The 20,091-nt window shown below is 40.8% G+C and overlaps 1 protein-coding gene across 5 annotated transcripts in view; it reads left to right on the forward strand.

Annotated features, from left to right (window-relative positions):
* LOC140464608 (transmembrane protein 94-like) overlaps positions 1 to 20,091 on the forward strand; it is a 157,614-nt gene that overhangs the window by 102,107 nt on the left and 35,416 nt on the right. For 3 of the 5 annotated variants that reach the window (XM_072559888.1, XM_072559890.1, XM_072559889.1), the window contains exons 26-28: positions 11,999 to 12,096; positions 17,708 to 17,801; positions 19,298 to 19,468. In XM_072559888.1, coding sequence (XP_072415989.1) covers positions 11,999 to 12,096; positions 17,708 to 17,801; positions 19,298 to 19,468 — 363 coding nt within the window. Of the gene's footprint in view, positions 1 to 11,998; positions 12,097 to 13,607; positions 13,772 to 17,707; positions 17,802 to 19,297; positions 19,469 to 20,091 lie in introns of those variants that run through there. The other 2 variants (XM_072559891.1, XM_072559892.1) reach the window with 2 other exon arrangements.

A 20,091-nucleotide genomic window follows, 5' to 3' on the forward strand; every position in this document is an offset into this window, starting at 1 on the left:
CCAGTCTTCTGGCACCTCAACTGTGACTACCAATGATAGCCTCAGCAAGAGGCCCAGCAATCACTTCTCTAGCTTCCCACAGAGTTTTCGGGTACACCTGATCAGGTCCTGGGGATTTATCCACCTTTACCCATTTCAAGACATCCAGCACTTCCTACTCTGTACTATGGCCATTTTGCAAGATGTCACCATCTATTTCCCTACAGTCTATATCTTCCATATCCTTTTCCACAGTAAATACTGATGCAAAATACTCATTTAGTATCCCCCCCATTTTCTGTGGATCCGCACAAAGGCCACCTTGCTGATCTCTGAGGGGCCCTATTCTGTCCCTAGTTACCCTTTTGTCCTTCATGTATTTGTAAAAACCCTTTGGATTTTCCTTAATTCTATTTGCCAAAGCTATCTCATGTCCCCTTTTTACCCTCCTGATTTCCCTCTTAAGTATACTCCTACTTCCTTTATACTCTTCTAACAATTCACTCGATCTATCCTGTCTATACCTGAATATGCTTTCTTATTTTTCTTAACCAAACCCTCAATTTCTTTCGTCATCCAGTATTCCTTATACCTACCAGCCTTCCCTTTCACCCTGACAGGAATATACTTTGTCTGGATTCTTGTTATCTCATTTCTGAAGGCTTCCCATTTTCCAGCCATCCCATTACCTGCGAACATCTGCCTCCAATCAGCTTTCAAAAGTTCTTGCCTAATACCGTCAAAATTCCTTGTACCAACATTACAATGAAAGGTGTGAGTGTGTGATCCAAAGTAGAGAAGTGTATTTCAAGCAAGTCAGAAATGAACCATGAACACGCACTGAGGTGTGTGCATGCCTGATACCAACCTCTGTGGTCAAGGTTGGGGACGGAGTGGATGCAGGTAGTTGTTGCCCATGTAACATGCCTGGAGATGTTTTGCTAACCAAATATAAGGAATTGTCACCATCTGCCTTCTAGGGAAATAGCAAATTGCTTATCAATGAGGCAAGAATAGATAATAATGGGATGTTAATGAATATAAACAGGCTTCTTTCTGCTCAATAGTGAGCTTCAAAACTCACCTTGAAAACCGTGGTGGAAAAGAAAATCTTCTCAACATCAAGGGTCTCATTTTTCTGATCTTGCCATATTTTGCCAACTGACTCTCTACTGACCACATTTTTTGGGGGCTGGGAAATTTCAAATCAATACTTCACTGCCAGTGATCAGAACTAGGGAAACTTAGGATTTGAGCAAGTTAAAGGCAGAAAGGAGAGCAAAACAGCAGGTAGAATAGACCCGATGGGCCAAATGGACAATTATGGCTTATTAAATCTTATTGCCTTATAGAAGATTGCGAGGAGCACTGGAGGGGTTACCAACAAAAGATTTCTCAGCATAAGGGTTTATTTTAACCTCTCTTCTTGCCAATATTCAAGGCCCCAAACAGTCCTTCTGTGCACAATAACAACTTCCTTGTATTTCCTCCAGTTAATAGATTGCATTCATTGCCCGTAATGCGGTCTCCTTTATACTGGGGAGACAAATGCAAACAGTGTGATTGCTTTGATGAACACAACCATTCAGTCTCCAAGTATGACCCCAAATTTCCAATCATTTATTGTTTAAATTCTCTGCCTTATTCTCATTCTGCTCTTTCTGTCCTGGACCAGACACAGTATTTCAACAAAACTGAACAGAAGTTCAAAGAGCACAACCTTATCATTGACTAGACATGCGTAAGCCTTCTAAGCTCTATATTGTATTCAAGGATTTTACATCACAACCCCTGGCCTAGAATCGGATTCTGGGTAATCCAAGATGAAGGATGGGAAAAATTTCTGGCTGTAACAGCTGCTCCTTTTTTGAGGTATTTTAGATGTTGGAGGTGATTTCCTCGAATTCCAGGAGCAGCAATTACTGTTTTATATGAAGTTACATTGTTTTGGAACTTTGGAGAAAAAAGTAGTCAAAACAACAGCACTTTTAAAAGGGAGAGGAAGAGACAAAGGAAGCACATGGTGAGGTCAGTGCAGGAGAGAGAGAGAGAGAGAGAGAGAGAGAGAGAGAAAGAAACCCACATTGCTAACTAACACAGCAGTGAACCTGCACAGTTACTGCCTTTGCTGTTTAATTCAAGTATCGCTGAACATCGGAGTGTGTCTGGGAAAATTTACAAACAGTGAAATTCACAACTAATCTTGTGGAAACATTTTTGGAAGAGGTCACAGCACAGAAACAGATAAGTGATTAGGTGAATATTTTAAGCATGGCCTTACAGTAAGTCTGCAGTAGTGATTAGAGTGGGTTCTATCTTGATTATATGTTTTATTGAATATGTCTCTTGATTAAACTTAAAATATAAGCCATAAGTATTAGTTTAACCTGGAGCAGTGTTTTGTTATTTTCTGGGCCTGTAGATTGAAAGAAGCAAAAACGGCCATTAGTAGACTGATATGGTCTTCTTGTTGGATGTGGGATTTTAGGGAGAGTTTATAGGTACTGGATTAGTGGTGCTGGAAGAGCACAGCAGTTCAGGCAGCATCCAACGAGCAGCGAAATCAACATTTCGGGCAAAAGCCCATCCAGTATTTGGTTTTCAGCATCTGCAGTCATTGTTTTTACCTTTACAGAGTTTATAGGTAACTGAGTATTACATCTGCAATAAATGCCGTTGGTTGCGAATCCTTTTAGATCGAATAGATCGTTTGGAGAGACAGTTAGAGGCAATGAGGAATTTACAAGAGCAAGAAGATGTGATGGATGGCAGTTATACGAAGGGGGAAAAGTCAAACAAGTATACTGTTTTGGAAAATATAGAGGGGGATGGATTCTCAGGGGAACATAGCATGAACAGCCACTTTTCTGGTATTGAGACAGGCTGTGATGCAATGAGGGGTATGACGGGTTCTAAAAGATCAATTCTGCTAGGGGACTCTATAGTCTGAGGTACAGACAGACGTTTTTGTGGCCAGCAGCGAAAAATCAGAATGGTGTGTTGCTTCCCTAGTGCCAAGATCATGGATGTCTCAGAGAGGGTACAGAATGTTCTTACGGGGAAGAGGGGCCAGCAGGAGGTCATTGTACACATGGAACCAACGACATAGGAAGGGAAAAAAGTTTAGATTCTGAAGAGAGATTACAAAGAGTTAGGCAGAATTCAAAAAGGAGATCCTCAAGAGTAGTAATATCTGGATTACTCCCGGTACTACGAACTAGTGAGGGTGGGAGTAGGAGGATAGAGCAGATGAATGCATTGCTGAGGACCTGCTGTACGGGAGAACGATTCACATCTTTGGATCATTGGAAGCTCTTTTGGGGTAGAAGTGACCTGTACAAGAAGGACAGATTGCATCTAAATTAGAAGGGGTCTAATAGACTGGCAGGGAGATTAGCTAGAACTGCTCGGGGGTGGGGGGGGACCCAGGGGGATAGTGAGGAAAGAGATCAATCTGAGACTGGTACAATTGAGAACAGAAGCCAATCAAACAGTCAGGGCAGTCAGGGACAAAGCAGAGAACAAGGTAAGACTGATAAATTAAACTGCATTTATTTGAATGCAAAGGGCCTAATAGGGAAGGCAATGGACCCAGGGCATGGTTAGGAGCATGGGACTGGGATACCACAGCAATTACAGAAACACAGCACAGGGATGGACAGGACTGGCAGCTTAATCTTCCAGGATAGAAATGCTACAGGAAGGATAGAAAGGGAGGCAAGAGAGGAGGGGGAGTGGTATTTTTGGTAAGGGACAGTATTACAGCTGTACTGAGGGAGGATATTCCTGGAAATACATCTAGGGAAGTTATTTGGATGGAACTGAGAAATAAGAAAGGGATGATCACCTTACTGGAATTGTATTATTGACTCCCTAATAGTCAGAGGGAAATTGAGAAACAAATTTGTAAGGAGATTTCAGTTATCTATAAGAATAATAGGGTGGTTATGGTAGGGGATTTTAACTTTCCAAACATAGACTGGGACTGCCATAGTGTTAAGGGCTTGGATGGAGAGGAATTTGTTAAGTGTGTACAAGAAACTTTTCTGATTCAGTATTGAGTACTTACTAGATAAGGTGCAAAAGTTGACCTATTCTTGGGAAATAAAGCAGGGCAGGTGACTGAGATGTAAGCAGGGGAGCACTTTGGGGCCAGCGACCATAATTCTATTAGTTTTAAAATAGTGATGGAAAAGGATAGACCAGATCTAAAAGTTGAAGTGATAAATTGGAGAAAGGCCAATTTTGATCATATTAGGCAAGAACTTTCAAAGGTTGCTTGGAGACAGAAGTTCGCAGGTAAAGGGATGGCAGGAAAATGGAAAGCCTTCAGAAATGAGATAATAAGAGTCCAGACAAGTATATTCCTCTTAGGATGAAAGCAAAGGCTGGTAGGTGTCGGAATGCTGGATGATTAAAGAAATTGAGGGTTTGTTAAGAAAAAGAAGGAAGCATATGTCAAATGAATTCTTAGAAGAGTATGAAGACAGTAGGAATATACTTAAGAGGGAAAACAGGAGGGCAAAAAGGGGACATGAAATAGCTTAGGCAAATAGAGTTAAGGAGCATCCAAAGGGTTTTTATAAATACATTAAGGACAAAAGGGTAACTAGGAAGAGAATAGTGGCCCTCAAAGATCAGCAAGGCAGCCTTTGTGTGGAGCTGCAGGAGATGGGGGAGACACGAAACAAGTACTTTGCATCAGTGTTTACTGTGGAAAAGGCTATGGAAGATATAGAATGTAGGGAAATAGATGGTGACACTTTGCAAAATGTCCATATTACAGAGGAGGAAGTCCTGGATATCTTGAAATGCATAAAAGTGGATAAATCGCCAGGACCTGATTAGGTGTACCCTAGAACTCTGTGGGAAGCAAGGGAAGTGATTGCTGGGCCTCTTACTGAGATACTTGTATCATTGATAGTCACAGGTGAGGTGCCGGAAGACTGGAGTTTGGCTAATGTGGTGCTACTGTTTAAGAAAGGTGGTTAGGACAAGCCAGGGAACTATAGACCAGTGAGCCTGATGTCGGTGGTGGGCAAGTTGTTGAAGGGAATCCTGAGGGACAGGATGTCCATGTATTTGGAAAGGCAAGGACTGATTAGGAACAGTCAACATGGCTTTGTGTGTGGGAAATCATGTCTCACAAACTTGATTGAGTTTTTTGAAAAAGTAACAAAGAGGATTGATGAGGGCAGAGCAGTAGATGTGATCTATATGAACCTCAAAGTTAAAAATCACACAACACCAGGTTATAGTCCAACAGGTTTAATTGGAAGCACACTAGCTTTTGGAGCGACGCTCCTTCATCAGGTGATTGTGGAGGGCTCGATCGTAACACAGAATTTATTGCAAAAATTTGCAGTGTGATGTAACTGAAATTATACATTGAAGAATTGATTGTCTGTTAAGCCTTTCATCTGTTAGAATACAGTGATAGTTTCACTTCTTTCATGTGTAAATCACAAAACCTTTTTTTTAAATTTGCATTCTTGGGTTAGCTGTTAACAATGGTGATAGCTAGACAATATGTTGAAGGTGTTAGCCCCCTGTGTTCTCTGTCTATGACCTGATGTTTAGATTGATTCTAATCTAAAAAGTGAGATAACGGCGTTTTACATAAATTCATGCAGTTTTTGAGCTCAGAGTTCTACATGAATGTATGCAGTTTTTGAGCAAAGTACAATGTAACTCTGCAAGTACAAAAAAAATTCACCACACAAAATATATGTGTGCATGTGGGTCTTTGTCTCTCTGTGTATGTGTCTGTCTGGGGTGGGGGTTGTGAGTGTGAGAAAGTGTGTGTGTGTGTGTGTGTAGTGACTGCAGAGTGTCTTAAATCTGTGAGGGGGTGCACGTGTGGGAGTGTGTGTGTCTATAAGGGTGTGTGTGGGTGTCTGTGTGCGGGTCTGTGTGTACCTGTGTCCGTGTGCATGTGAGAGTGTGTGTGTGGAGGAATATCGGTGTGTGTGTGTGTGTGTGTGTGTGTGTGTGTGTGTGTGTGTGTGTGTGTGTGTGTGTAGTGCAATGGTGATCACCTGCAATGTGACATGAACCCAAGGTCCCGGATGAGGCCCTCCCTATGGGTACCGAACTTAGCTATCAGCCTCTGCTTGGCCACTTTCCTCTGCTGCCTGTTCCGAAGTCCACCTTGGAGGATGGTCACCTGAAGGTCCGAGGCTGAATGTCCTGGACCACTGAAGTGTTCCCCAACTGGGAGGGAACCCTCCTGTCTGTTGATTGTTGTGCGGTGCCCATTCATCCGTTGTCATAGTCTTTGCTTGGTTTCCCCAATGTATCATGCCTCCAGGCATCCTTACCTGCAATGTATAAGATAGACAACATTGGCTGAGTCACATGAGTACCTGCCATGTACAAGGTGGGAGGTGTTCCCACGCGTAATAGTGGTATTGATGTCCACAATCTGACACATCTTGCAGCGTCCACCATGACAGGGTTGTATGGAGTTGTCCTGAGAGCCAGGCAGTTCGCTACGAACAATGATCTGTTTGAGGTTTGGAGGTTGTTTAAAGGCAAGTAGTAGAGGTGTGGGGAAGGTCTTGGTGAGGTGCTCATCCTCATTGATAATGTGTTGCAGGTAACGAAGAACATGGCGTAATTTTTCAGCCCCTGGGAAGTACTGAACAATGAAGGGTACCCTGTCAGTTGCAGCCCGTGTCTGTCTCCTGAGGAGGTCATTACGGTTCCTTGCTGTGGCCCGTCGGAACTGGCGATCAATGAGTTGAGCATCGTACCCCGTTCTTGTGAGGGCATCCTTGAGTACTTCCAGGTGTCCGTCACGTTCCTCCTCATCTGAGCAGATCCGGTGTATGCGTAGGGCTTGTCCATTGGGAATGGCTGTTTTAGTATGTTTTGGGTGGAAGCTGAAGAAGTGTAGCATTGTGAGGTTGTCTGTGGGTTTGCAGTAGTGTGTGGTGCTGAGGTGTCTATCCTTGATGGAGACGCACGTGTCCAAGAATGAGACAGACAGTCGAGAGTAGTCCATGGTGAGTTTGATTGTGGGATGAAACTTGTTGATGTCACTGTGTAGTTTTATCAGTGACTCCTCGCCATGGGTCCAGAGGAAGAAAATGTCATCAATGTACCTGGTGTACAATGTCGGTTGGAGATCCGGCATAGAGAATAAATCTTGTTCGAACCTGTGCATAAAAATGTTGGCATATTGGGGTGCTAATTTGGTCCCCATGGCGTTCCGTGTGTCTGGGTGAAGAATTGGTTGTCAAAGGTGAAGAGGTTATGATCGAGGATAAAGCGGATAAGAAATCCGTAGTGTCGCGACAGAAGCTGGAGATCCTCTGTACAATAGGTTTCAAGTTTCTTACAGAAACTCAGCACCCATGGACCAGTCGAACCGGGAACATTCCTCGTCACAATGGACGTTTCCGCACTCTACACCAGCATCCCCCACAAGGATGGCATCGCAGCAGCAGCCTCAGTACTCAACACCAACAACTGCCAATCTCCAAACACCATCCTACAACTCATCCGCTTTATCCTAAGACCCACATGCACACATATATTTTGTGTGGTAATTTTTTTTGTACTTGCAGAGTTACATTGTACTTTGCTCAAAAACTACATACATTCATGTAGAACTCTGAGCTCAAAAACTGCATGAATTTATGTAAAACGCCGTTATCTCACTTTTTTAGATTAGAATCAATCTAAACATCAGGTCATAGACAGAGAACACAGGGAGCTAACACCTTCAACATATTGTCTTGCTATCACCATTTTGTTAACAGCTAACCCGAGAATGCAACTTTTAAAAAAAGGGTTTTGTGATTCACACATGAAAGAAGTGAAACTATCACTGTATTCTAACAGACGAAAGGCTTAACAGACAATCAATTCTTCAATGTATAATTTCAGTTACATCACACTGCAAATTTTTGCTATAAATTCTGTGTTACAATCGAGCCCTCCACAATCACCTGATGAAGGAGCGACGCTCCGAAAGCTAGTTTGCTTCCAATTAAACCTGTTGGACTATAACCTGGTGTTGTGTGATTTTTAACTTTGTACACCCCAGTCCAACACTGGCATCTCCGAATATATGGACCTCAGTAAGTCATTCAACAAGGTTCCCCATGGGAGACTGGTTAGCAAGATTAGATCTCATGGAATACAGGTAGAAGTAACCCTTTGGACACAGAACTGGCTCAAAGGTAGAAGACAGAGGGTGGTGGTGGAGGTTGTTTTTTAGCCTGGGGGACCTGTGACCAGTGGAGTGCCACAAGGATCAGTGCTGGGTCCACTACTTTTCATCATTTATGTAAATGATTTGGATGTGAGCATAAGAGGTACAGTTAGTAAGTTTCAGATGAGAGTAAAATTGGAGTTGTAGTGGATAGTAAAGACATTTACCTCAGATTACAACACAATCTTGATTAAATGAGCCAATGGGCTGAGAAGCAGATGGAGTTTAATTTAGTTAAATGTGAGGTGCTGCATTTTGGGAAAGCAAATCTTAGCAGGACTTATACACTTAATGGTAAGGGTCTGAATTAGTGGTGCTGGAAGAGCACAGCAGTTCAGGCAGCATCCAAGGAGCAGAATGGTAAGGGCCTAGGGAGTGTTGCTGAACAAAGAGACCTTGGAGTGCAGGTTCATAGCTCCTTGAAAGTGGAGTCGCAGGTAGGTAGGATAGTGAAGAAGGTGATTGGTATGCTTTCCTTTATTGGTCAGAGTATTGAGTACAGGAGTTGGGAGGTCATGCTGCGGCTGTACAGGACATTCATTAGGCCACTCCTGAAAGATTGCTTGCAATTTTGGTCTCCTTGCTATCGGAAAGATGTTGTGAAACTTGAAAGGATTCAGAAAAGATTTACAAGCATGTTGCAAAGGTTGGAGGGTTTGAGCTATAGGGAGAGGTTGAGTAGGCTAGGGCTATTTTCCCTGGAGCGTCGGAGGCTGAGGGGTGACCTTATAGAGGTATATATAATCATCAGGGGCATGGATAGGATAAATAGACAAAGTCTCTTCCCTGGGGTGGGGGAGTCCTAACCTATAGAGGGTATAGGTTAGGGTGAGAGGGGAAAGATATAAATGGGGCCTAAGGGGCAATGTTTTCACGCAGAGGGTGGTCTGTGTATGGAATGAGCTTCCAGTGGAAGTGGTGGAGGCTATTACAATTTCAACACTTAAGAGGTATTTGGATGGGTATATGAATAGGAAGGGTTTGGAGAGATATGGGCCGGGTGCTGGCAGGTGGGTCTAGATTGGGTTGGGATATCTGGTTGGTATGAACATCTTGGACTGAAGGGTCTGTTTCCATGCTGTACATCTTTGTGACTCTAATCCCTACAGTGTGGAAACAGGCCCTTCTGCCCAACAAGTACATACTGACCCTCCGAAGTGTGACCCACCCAGAACCATTCCCCTACTACTCTACCTTTACCCCACACTAATGCGCCTAACGTACTCATCCCTGAACACAATGGGCAATTCACCTAATCTGCACAACTTTGGATTGTAGGAGGAAACCAGTGCACCCAGAGGAAATCCACGCAGGCACAGGGAGAATGTGCAAACTCCACACACAGACATTCACCCGAGGCAGGTATCGAAGACAGGTCCCTGGCGCTGTGAGGCAGCAATGCTAACTGCTGAGCCACTGTGCTGCCCCAAATTTAGTCTTGTCCTTCTGCACTTTTTTTTTGTTTCTGTCTCATTTTCTCGATATTTCCTTTATTTTGCATTCAGATGTATATTGTTTTCAGGCTCCTACCATTCAGACTTTTCCTTATTTGACCCATTACTGTTCTGTTTGACCTTGCAGCTCGAAATGTTTTCTTTCAACTCGGGTGTAATTATTGTGAGACACAGATGTTGGGAATTGTGGTGGTGAGGTGGGTGTGGTGAAAAGTGTCATGATTGGATCGAGGTCAGCGAGTTGGGCCTCATAGAATATGAGTTCCCTGATTGGGGCTGTTAACCTGGTCCAATCGGGGAGTCCTGGCTGACAGACATAAATTGGGGTGTCAGGAGTTCTATTCACTCTAGAAGTCAGCTCTGAGCTAGCTGGCTTGGTGTCATGTACTATGCATGTGTAAATAAAGGGTGACTTGGTGATGGAATACCGACATTTGTAGAGTTCGTTCAGAAAATGGTGGTAAAATGCCAGGAAACCCTGTCAGGATGGTATTCAACATAATCTCACTGCCAGTGAGGTATCCCAGTGGCTGGATTGGCAGACGCTCAAGTTGCACAATTGTGCCCACCTGAGCTTCTGGTAATTTCCAAAGGTCGAGTAATCCCCTATCTGTGAAGTGAGGTGAGAAGCTGTGAGTAGACAGACTCCCAGAAGCTTCCGAGACATTCTGGATGTGACAGGTGGCAGGCAGGGGAGTCAAGGGTAGTTGAGTTTTCAGAGCCGCAGGCTCTATGGTGAAAGGAGATGCCACCAGCAGTAAACAATACTTGTGCCCCAACACTGTGGCTATCACACCTCTGCCCAGTCTAGGGACACTTGCTCTATGAAGCATTCATTAATGCTCTCCCTTCTCAGTGCAACTCAACATGGTGCCCATCTCTCTTGCTGGTGCTGTCCTGATAATCTCTGATTGAAATAGCAACATTGAAAGCCCACTTGCAAACTAAATTGCTAACTGCCCCACCTGCAAGCTGTTAATTGCCCCCTCTTGCTCAAGCATGCCAGCAACCAGAAATCATCCTGACAATGAGAACACCAACGCTTTAGCAAAACCTCCCCCTTCATCTCTTTTGCACTCTATCCTGTCACAGATCCTTTTGTTCTCCCTTGCAACCTGCCACTGTTTGGACTGCTCGTTTTTTTCACATTCTCTTTTATAGTTCTATATCAGATGCAGTGCTATTTGTATTTAGCTTCCAAAACCTTGTTGTATTTCCATTCAGAGAAGGAAAAATAGATCATAGCACAATAAAATGGTGCAGCATAGATGGAGGCCATTAGGCCCATTGTCTTTGCTGCACCAGCTTTTTGAAGGAGCTGTTCAATTAGGCTGACTGTCCTGTTCACTGACATAGCCCTGCAAATCTTTCTCCTTTGAATACTTATCTGTTTCCCTTTTGAAATATTTGAATTCAGGAATGTGGAACAAAATACTTCCAGATGTCATGGGGCCTTGAAAATTAACAGGTCTAGAATGCACAAGGCAAAAAGTGAGATCATAGATATTCCAGAATTTTCCCTGATTAATCTTTGGTGTGCAAGAAAAAAGGAATGGCTTTGTAGAACCTTTCATTAGCTGATGAATTGCGGGTGTAGATTCCATGATTGAGCAAATTGCACATTATCAAAATAACTCATGGAGCCTCTGTTCCTATTCCTCTGCCAATTTTACACTGTAACAAGCTGCAGGGAATTGTTGGAACAAGAACAGCCTTTCGTTGCTCAATGTTCATGTTCTTACAACTCTCTGCAGCTTGTTACAATGCAAAATTGACATGATACTTGGGCAAGTCTCCCCTATCTTTTAAGTGAATATTGTGGAGAAGGAGAGAGTAGAAATGTAAATTTAAGAACATAGGGAATTGTTCGTCATTTGCATCCTTTTCCGATATCAGACTGGATTCTCCTAGCACTCTATGAACTGTAGTCATACTCACTGAGCGTTCTGCATATAGGTAAGATTATAAAAATAGCATGAAGCCAATAAATTGTTAACATTTAAAAAACTGATTACCATGCAATATTAAGCCATTTATGATGATTTATCGAGTCAACTTATCATGAAAATTATTCTCATTAACTGCATTGAATTTCATGCAATATTGATTCAGTTATTAGACAGATCTTTTATGTATCACATAATAAAATCTACTTTAGCTGACTAAAACATTGTTTGACATAAAGTCTTAAATATATATATGTCAAGAAGAACTTTAATCGAGCATGACAAATGTTTAATAATTACATTAGTCTCTTACGATTCAGAGCATTAGGAGAATTGGATACACATGATATGTCCTTATGATATTCATTATCTCTGCCCTTTAATCTTAATACAAACAGGAATTCAAGTTATGTGTCACCCAATTGGTTTGACGAATATGGGAATGCTCTTATGCTGGCTCAGAAGATTGTAGCTTTTTTCATTCTTCTACATGGATGTAAGTATCTAAGATGAGCAAATGATCTACTATCGAAATATATCAAGAAAATAATGACTTACAAAAACAAATTTGTTAAATTCGAAACATCTTAGTCTTTATTAAGTTCTGAATATGTACAAATTATTTATGTTCTTCTAGGTGAATCTGCCCTGAAATTAGCTAATTTGTATTCAAATAGTAAACAATGCAAGTTTCATTTCTTCTTCCTTTTGAATCTAGAGGAAAACCAAAATTTCTAAGATCTAAGTACTGAAGTGCCTAAGACACAAACTATGAATGGCCTATATTTCATACAATTGTTTTAACCTCCAGATAGATGCATAAAACTTCAAAATTCTGGAAAAGGATCATCTGCTTTTAATATAATTATTTAATTACATTCTGACAGATTTATTTTACTGTATGTCCCCCTTTTAAATCTTTTCAACTTTAATTACTAAGTACACACTATTACCAGCCAAACAGTTGGTGGTGTTTTCGAATTAGATTGAAGTTAACATTTCAAAAAGAAGAATTAAGATTTGGAATTCCCTTAGTATCAAGACCACTGAACTCAGTCGCAAATACTTTGCAACTTACTAAACCATTGGTTCAAATATTCAGTTGAAGACATTCAACTAAGATACACTGTAGAGAATTTACAAACTAACATCTCTAAAACCATATCTACAAACAAATGTTTCTCTGAAGCTTTGCTCCATAATGATTCTTTAAATGCAGTCACAAAACTATTGGTCACAAAATTTATTTTTCTCCAAAATGATTTAAAGATAGATAGGTTTTTATTCAGTAAGGGAATCAAAGGGCAGAAAGGTGGAGTTGAGGAGTATCAGATCAGCCATGATCTCATCAAACAGTAGAGTTCACTCAATGGACTGAATAGCTTACTTCTGCTCTTTCATTTTCTGATCTTATATGTAAAGACGTTGTAAATAAATTATTGTCTATTCGAAGGTCTAAAACACCTTAAGCATTGTTAGTGGGATATTTTATTACTAAGGGATGTAAGTGTGGGGGCAAAAGTTAATGCCCACCCCTGTGAGAAGAGGCAGGAAGATGATGGTAGAGAACTCATTTTCTTTCCATCATTGTCACAATTTGGACTGTGGCAGGAGGCCTTCCTACCCTGCTGCCAATTTTGCCCCTAAAGTGGGCAATTAATACACACAATAATTAATTAACAGCCTCATCTCACCACAAATCACCTAGCAGTGGGTGTGGGGCCTTGCTATGTGGGGAAGCGTGAAGAACAAACCCCTGAATATTGGTTTTCAGGCACCTGTGGACAAGGGATCCTCATTGCCAAGCACCCAGACAGTCGCTCATTGTGACCCTCCCCACTGCCACTACTCACTTGTGCCTGGGTCCTTGGCGATCTTTGTATTTGAGTGGGTGCAGCACTGGCCACAAAGGTGGTACTGAGCATAAAAAGCTCCTAGTCTTTGATTAGTTGACAACTCTTGCTAAGCAGGATCTATAACTCTAGGGTTCTTTGTTTCTGAGGAAAGGTGCCGCTGTCCATTTCAGACTGACTCAGAGGGTGACAGATTTCCAAATGGCAGGTGAGATCTTTGCCACCTGCTTTAACTACCACTTTAGAAGAATGGAACTGCCAGTGCAATAGCAAATCTTAGATCCAACAGATGACAGCAGTGTCTTCATTGGGAAGAAGGTAATCATTTCAGAAAGATAGTGAAGAAACTGATTTCCATGCAATCTTAAGTAATTTATGATGAAGCATCACGTATTCTATCATTAGAATTATTCTCATTAACTGCATCATACTTCATACATCGTTGATTCAATTATGAGGCAAATCTTTTATATATTATACAATAAATCCTACTTTAGTTGAGTAATAAATTATGTGGCATAAAGTCTTCAATATACATCTGTCAACAAGAATTCTAATCAAGTTACTGAACAGAATTTACATAAACCATTTATCTTTGCTTTCAAAAGTCAGAATTTGAGCCAATCTCAAGCCAACTCATAGAAAATGTTCAAAAGTCTCATAATCTATCATTTTTATTGCACGATAGACCAAATGTAACATTAGTGATTTTCTGGAGGATGACCAGTAAATGGTTAAGTGCTCAAATAAAACAAATGGCACATATTTTGCAGTAACAATGATGGGTTGCTGTCATTACTTCTCTGAATTGAATAATGAAGTCCACATGGACCGTGTTCAGAGGAGGTTCATGAGAATGGTCCCAGGAATGAAAAGCTTAACATATGAAGACATTTTGAGGACTCTGGGTTTATACGCGATGGATTTTAGAAGGATGAAGGGGAAATCTAATTGAAACATACAGAATACTGAATGGCCTGGATAGAGTAGATGTTGGGAAAATGTTTCCATTAGTAGGAGACTAGGACCCAAGGGCATAATCTTAGAGTAAAGGGAAGACCTTTTAGAATGGAGATAAGGAGAAACTTCTTCAGCCAGCGAGTGGTGAATCTACGGAATTCACTGCCTCAGAGGGCTGTGGAGGCCAGGTCATTCAATATATTTAAGATGGAGATAGGTTCTTGAGTATCAAGGGGATCAAGGATTAGGGGGAGAAAATGGGACAATGGGGTTGAGAAACTTATCAGCCATGATTGAATGGGGAGAAAGCTTGATGGGCTGAATGGCCTAATTTCTGCTCCTATGTCTTATGGTCTTATGGTATGTGCAGAATAACACAGAAATTCAAAAGTTGTTGTCACTGATTCTATACCTCACAAGAGAATGCGGGGTTGAGGTGAAGGGCCTGATTTTTGCCATCGAGGCAGGAAGCTCAAATTGGGAAATTTCTTGATTCAGCAGATTTATAAACATATATAAGCACTTTGCCTGTTCATTTTTGCTCCGGGGAGGTGGGAGCAGGTTTGTCAAGTCAGCCGATCCAGATATGGCCACAGAAGCAGATAAATGCCAAGTCAGGTTGATTAGAAAGCCTTCCTCAGATCTCCAAAACACTTTCCCAGTTGGATTAAAGTTTGTTATGTCCATTAACTCTCACCCTTCACACCTCACCCCCCATCCCTCACTCACTCTCTTTGTTATCTCTATGCTCCTAATGCTATCCCACATCTTTTCCAGCATCCTATTCTCCATCCAGTTCCCCCTTGCCTCCTCATGTCCATGCTCCTTCTAAGCTCCTTGCATCTTCCAAGCCCAGAGACCCAGTACATAATATAGAATCAATTAACCATACAGTAACAACCGAAATTCTGAAAATGGAATGAAAAAACCCTATTGAAAACTTCGTTTTGAAAAACTGTTGCTATCTTACCTTATAAAGTTCAGTTAGAGAGCTCCGTTATAGTATTAATAACAAAAACTTTACCGCACTTCATGCCTTTAAATCTTGTTCAAATAAAGAAAATGACAATGAAATCAGTTCAAAGAAATAACAACTTCTTATAACCCCGCAAATATGTTAATCAAAGCAACTTGACTTCAACTGAGCTCATCAATTAGAGTGCCTTTGGAGTTTAACCACTAATCATATGGCAATCTGGAGACGTTGATTATGTGGTCATCTGTTTCTGGTGAAATAATTCACAGAAGCCTCATAATGAATGCTTTGCTGAGCACCATTGTACACCGATGAGTTTCTTTACACAAGTGGAAATGAAGGGTTTGTTTTGATTGATCGAGACAATTAAGAGGTCTGAATGTTTACTTGGTCAAAAGCTAAGATACATGGAGTGAGTAAGGTTTCTGTTATTGTTATTGTTATTAGATGGCTCCGTCAGATTGATAGTGTTTTATAGTGTTCTGTGTCGAAAAGTGTGGTGCTGGAAAAGCACAGCAGGTCAGGCAGCATCCGAGGAGCAGGAGAGTCGACGTTTTGGGTATAAGTCCTTCATCAGAAATGTAAACCCTATAATTTTACAACGTTCTAAGAGCAGCAATGTTATTTCAATTAGATTCTTTCAAGTTTGTTTTTTTGATGCATATTAAGACAACTTTTTTATATGGTTCTATGGTACACACTATTTGAATAGGAATGGAAGACGTGGAGGGAGGATGAAAGAGGCATAAAAGACATAGAGGGACAAGAAGGCAACATGAGTGAAACCTGTAAACATACCTCACAAAATAATTCTGGATCCAGATTATGGGTTGTGATTCCTCTGATGCCCCGTGACATAGGTATCCTCGAGAACCTGGCTCAACTCCACAAAAATGGCGGGAGGTGATCGTGGGGATGGGTATAGAAGGTGTCCATTCCTGCAACAGACCCAGCCCAGGTCAGGTGTGCAGGATTCAGGAATGGAAATGGGAATCTCACAAATGGCTACTGCCTACTATTTTCAAAGGATTCTGGAGTCAGCCTGACTGTGTAAATTTCGCCCATACAGTACGTCCAACCCCACTCCAAGAATGGACTCAATAGGAAATCAACTGAATTGGCAGAAACTTCCTTTTTTATGTTGTTGTCTTGCTGTTAAAACAGAACTTGAAAAAGTTGCAATATTATGAATGTGGTGCAACTTCATTGTTAAAGGCCTAGAAATTTCATAATCACTGTTAACACAATCACTGACCCCAAAAAACAAATTTAATAGTTGTGGATGTCAAATTTCTCCATAATAATGAAATAAAACTCCCCACTTTCCAATTTTTTCAATAAAGTTATTTATTCTTTATTTTAAATGATTGCCTTTGATTAAGAAAGAAGTTATTTTGCCATCTGAAAATGAAAATTCTAAGTTAATTAGTATATTAAATGCTTTTGATTTCCTGGTTTGCTGTATGTGAATAGTTAACAATGACTCACTGCTTACCAGCTTGCTGACATCATGGCTGCTATATGGCAAAGACTTTGCAGCAGATTTTACACTGTATCAGGTAAGGACACAACTAAGGTACAGCGATTACCTTGGTTGGCAGCATGGTGACTCAGTGATTAGCACTGCTGCCTCACAGGTTTGATTCCAGCCTCGGGCAATTGCCTGTGTGGAGTTTGCACATTTTCCCTGTGCCTGCTTGGTTTCCTCCTGGTGCTCTGGCTTCCTCCCACAAACTGAAGATGTGCAGATTAGGTGAATTGGCCATACTAAAATTGCCTGTAGTGTCCAAGGATGTATAAGTTAGGTGCATTAGTCAGGGGTAAATGTAGAGTAATAGGGGAGGGGAATGGGTCTGGGTGGGTTACTCTTCAGATGGTCGGTGTGGACCTGTTGGGCCGAGTTGACCTGTTGGGCCGAATGGCCCGTTTCCACAATGTAGGGATTCTATGACTACTAGATCTCTGTGGGTAGTGTTCTCCTAGGTCAGCAGCATGCAATCTATCTTCTCTACTGAATACAAAAACCAAGCAAATTAAATGCTTGTAACATTAAGGCTCCATATTCTGGATTAGTGGTGCTGGAAAAGCACAGCAGTTCAGGCAGCATCCTTGGATGCTGCCTGAACTGCTGTGCTTTTCCAGCACCACTAATCCAGAATCTGGTTTCCAGCATCTGCAGTCATTGTTTTTACCACATTAAGGCTCCAATCCATTGATGCAGAAAATATCTAATTAGAATTAAAGTGAATTCTTAGTTGTGTCATAAACACTTTGAAACTGATGATTTAAGTCTTAAAATGCACCATTCTATTTCTCAGTGTGTACATCTATGAGTCACGTTCATCGATCCAATCCATTATGGAAACAGAGTCCTCTAAGTAACCGATGGTGGTGTGCTGCTGTCATTATTGCGTAAGTGTAACAATTGCCAATAGTTTTAATAAAAGAAGATTTAGTTTATCATACAGATGCAGAGTGCAGTAAAATCTGATAGACTAAACTACACACAATGAAATATACAGACCCGAGAGAACAGGATGGAACTTATAAATTTGTTACAGAATAGAATTCATTTGTGGAAAAACTAAACTGCAGTAGAACAATTCCTGACTGAATTATTATTTCGTCCATTTAAACTCTCTTGCAAGCTAATCATGGACACTCTAAATGTCAACAAATGTGAAAATGAAGACAGCCCAACATACATACACCCCCCACACCTGCTTTTCTTGTGCAGATAAACCTGCCACCTCCCACCTGCCCTGCCCCACTTTCAGAAAAATGATTCTGGGGTGGGGGTCTATCTGAGGAAGTAGGCAACAGGAGGGTATGCAAATCTCTAAAATAAAAACAAAGAACTGCTGATGCTGGAAATCTGAAAATACAAACAGTAAGTGTTGGAGAAACTCAGTAGATCTGGCAGCATCTGAAGATCGGGAAGCAGCGTTAATGTCTCAACTAATGCAAATAGGGTGCATTGAGATGATGCCCAGACAGGGAGAAAGAGAGAGAGAGAGAGGGAGAGAAAGAGAAAAGGGAAAAACAAAGAGATTGCAGATGCTAAGCTAAGAGAGTATAATTGTAAAGAGAGCGCTAACAAGAAGTATAAATTGTTGAGAATAGTTTGGCTGTGCTGCCATATAAATGAGACAGGTAGGTTCTAATAGACCCCCCCTCGTCTTCATTTTTTGTCGATATAATGATGATCACTCATGGAAGATTGCATCAAAAGAAATAAAAAATGAAAAAAAATGCAAATGCTGTAAAAATCAGAAACAAAAACAGAAATTGCTGGAAAAGCTCAGCAGGTCTGGCAGAATCTGTGGAGAGAAATCAAAATTAATGTTTCAGGTTGAGTGACGTCAAAAAAAAGTGACTGTTTCAGAGTTTTGAAGTCTGAGAAGAATTAGTTAGATTAGGATGCCATACATCAAATCTTTACTACAATACTTACCTTGTAAGATGAAGAAAGAGTATTTGAAACTTATTAGGGACAATGACTACTGGCAATAGCCTTACCAATAAAATAGATTAAAAAGGTTAATTGAGGAAGAGAGGTTTTAGAGATTTGACCTGAAAAAAATTGATTATTCATTAGTTAACAAGCTTTTTTTTCTGTAACTCATCCCAGAGTAAAGACTGGGGAGGAAGTTTGATGTTCCCAGATATGTCAGCAGGAATCAAGTTTTCTTTGAGAGCTAAGAGATGCTGAGATTGAAATGAAAATCTTTTTCTGGCTTAAAGCAATATGAGCTTTTTGAAGGTAGCATTAATAATGGAATTGACATGGTGCTTCTAATGGGAGTTCAACTTGGATATATGAAGACTTAGTAGAGCTTGTGATTGATGTTAAAGATGGGAAATGTTTTCAATTTCACTTCAATATTTTAATTCTGTTTTGTATTTAGGTTTCTTCTTCATGTGATTCAAATAAATGTAGCCTACCACATGTGGGATAATAAATCTTCACATCTTGTTTTTCACATCTTGGACATTCCAGCAGCAACTTGGCTCCTTGGTTTCCTCTGGCTGCTCCCACTGATGGCTATTAATGAATTTCTTAAACTTCATGAAATTAGGTGAGGACAAAATCTAACACTTTTTTTGCAGAATTTGCAAATTCATAAATTCAAAGGGAACTTGGATTAGAAAAATATTTTCCAAGCTACTATGTTTGAAACAGAAAAATGCATTAAGATAACAGCTCATTCCTCCACTATCAGAGTCATGTATATTCTACATCTGTTTATTTCCAGCGATAATTTTACTGATACGCTGAAGCTGTAACATGGTTATGGTCTCAGACCCAACCTAGCATCTAAGAAAGCAGTTTTTGTGCAGTGCTAGTTTAATCAGTAATGATATTTGATCTGACTCCTCTATTGATTTGTTATTGGCAATTTAATTTGTACCTGTACAATGGGCTATTAATCCAACAATTAAGAAAAGTCCATGCGCAATTGAATGAAGTATTTGGCTCCTCAAGTACTGCGTTTTATCACAGATTAAACAGTTAGCAATTGCTCCAAGGAACAGACACCAAAAGGCTACACTGATCTTACAGCCTCCTTTGCATGTCACCTACATGGTCAAGAATGAATATGGAATGAGGAAATGTTACTTAATTCTTCCAAAAAATTAAATATAAGTTGACCTAAAATTAGACCTTCTTGCATTACCTACAATAGCAATGGCACTGTTT

The sequence above is a fragment of the Chiloscyllium punctatum genome, chromosome 40, assembly GCF_047496795.1.
Source record: "Chiloscyllium punctatum isolate Juve2018m chromosome 40, sChiPun1.3, whole genome shotgun sequence".
Lineage (NCBI taxonomy): Eukaryota > Metazoa > Chordata > Chondrichthyes > Orectolobiformes > Hemiscylliidae > Chiloscyllium > Chiloscyllium punctatum.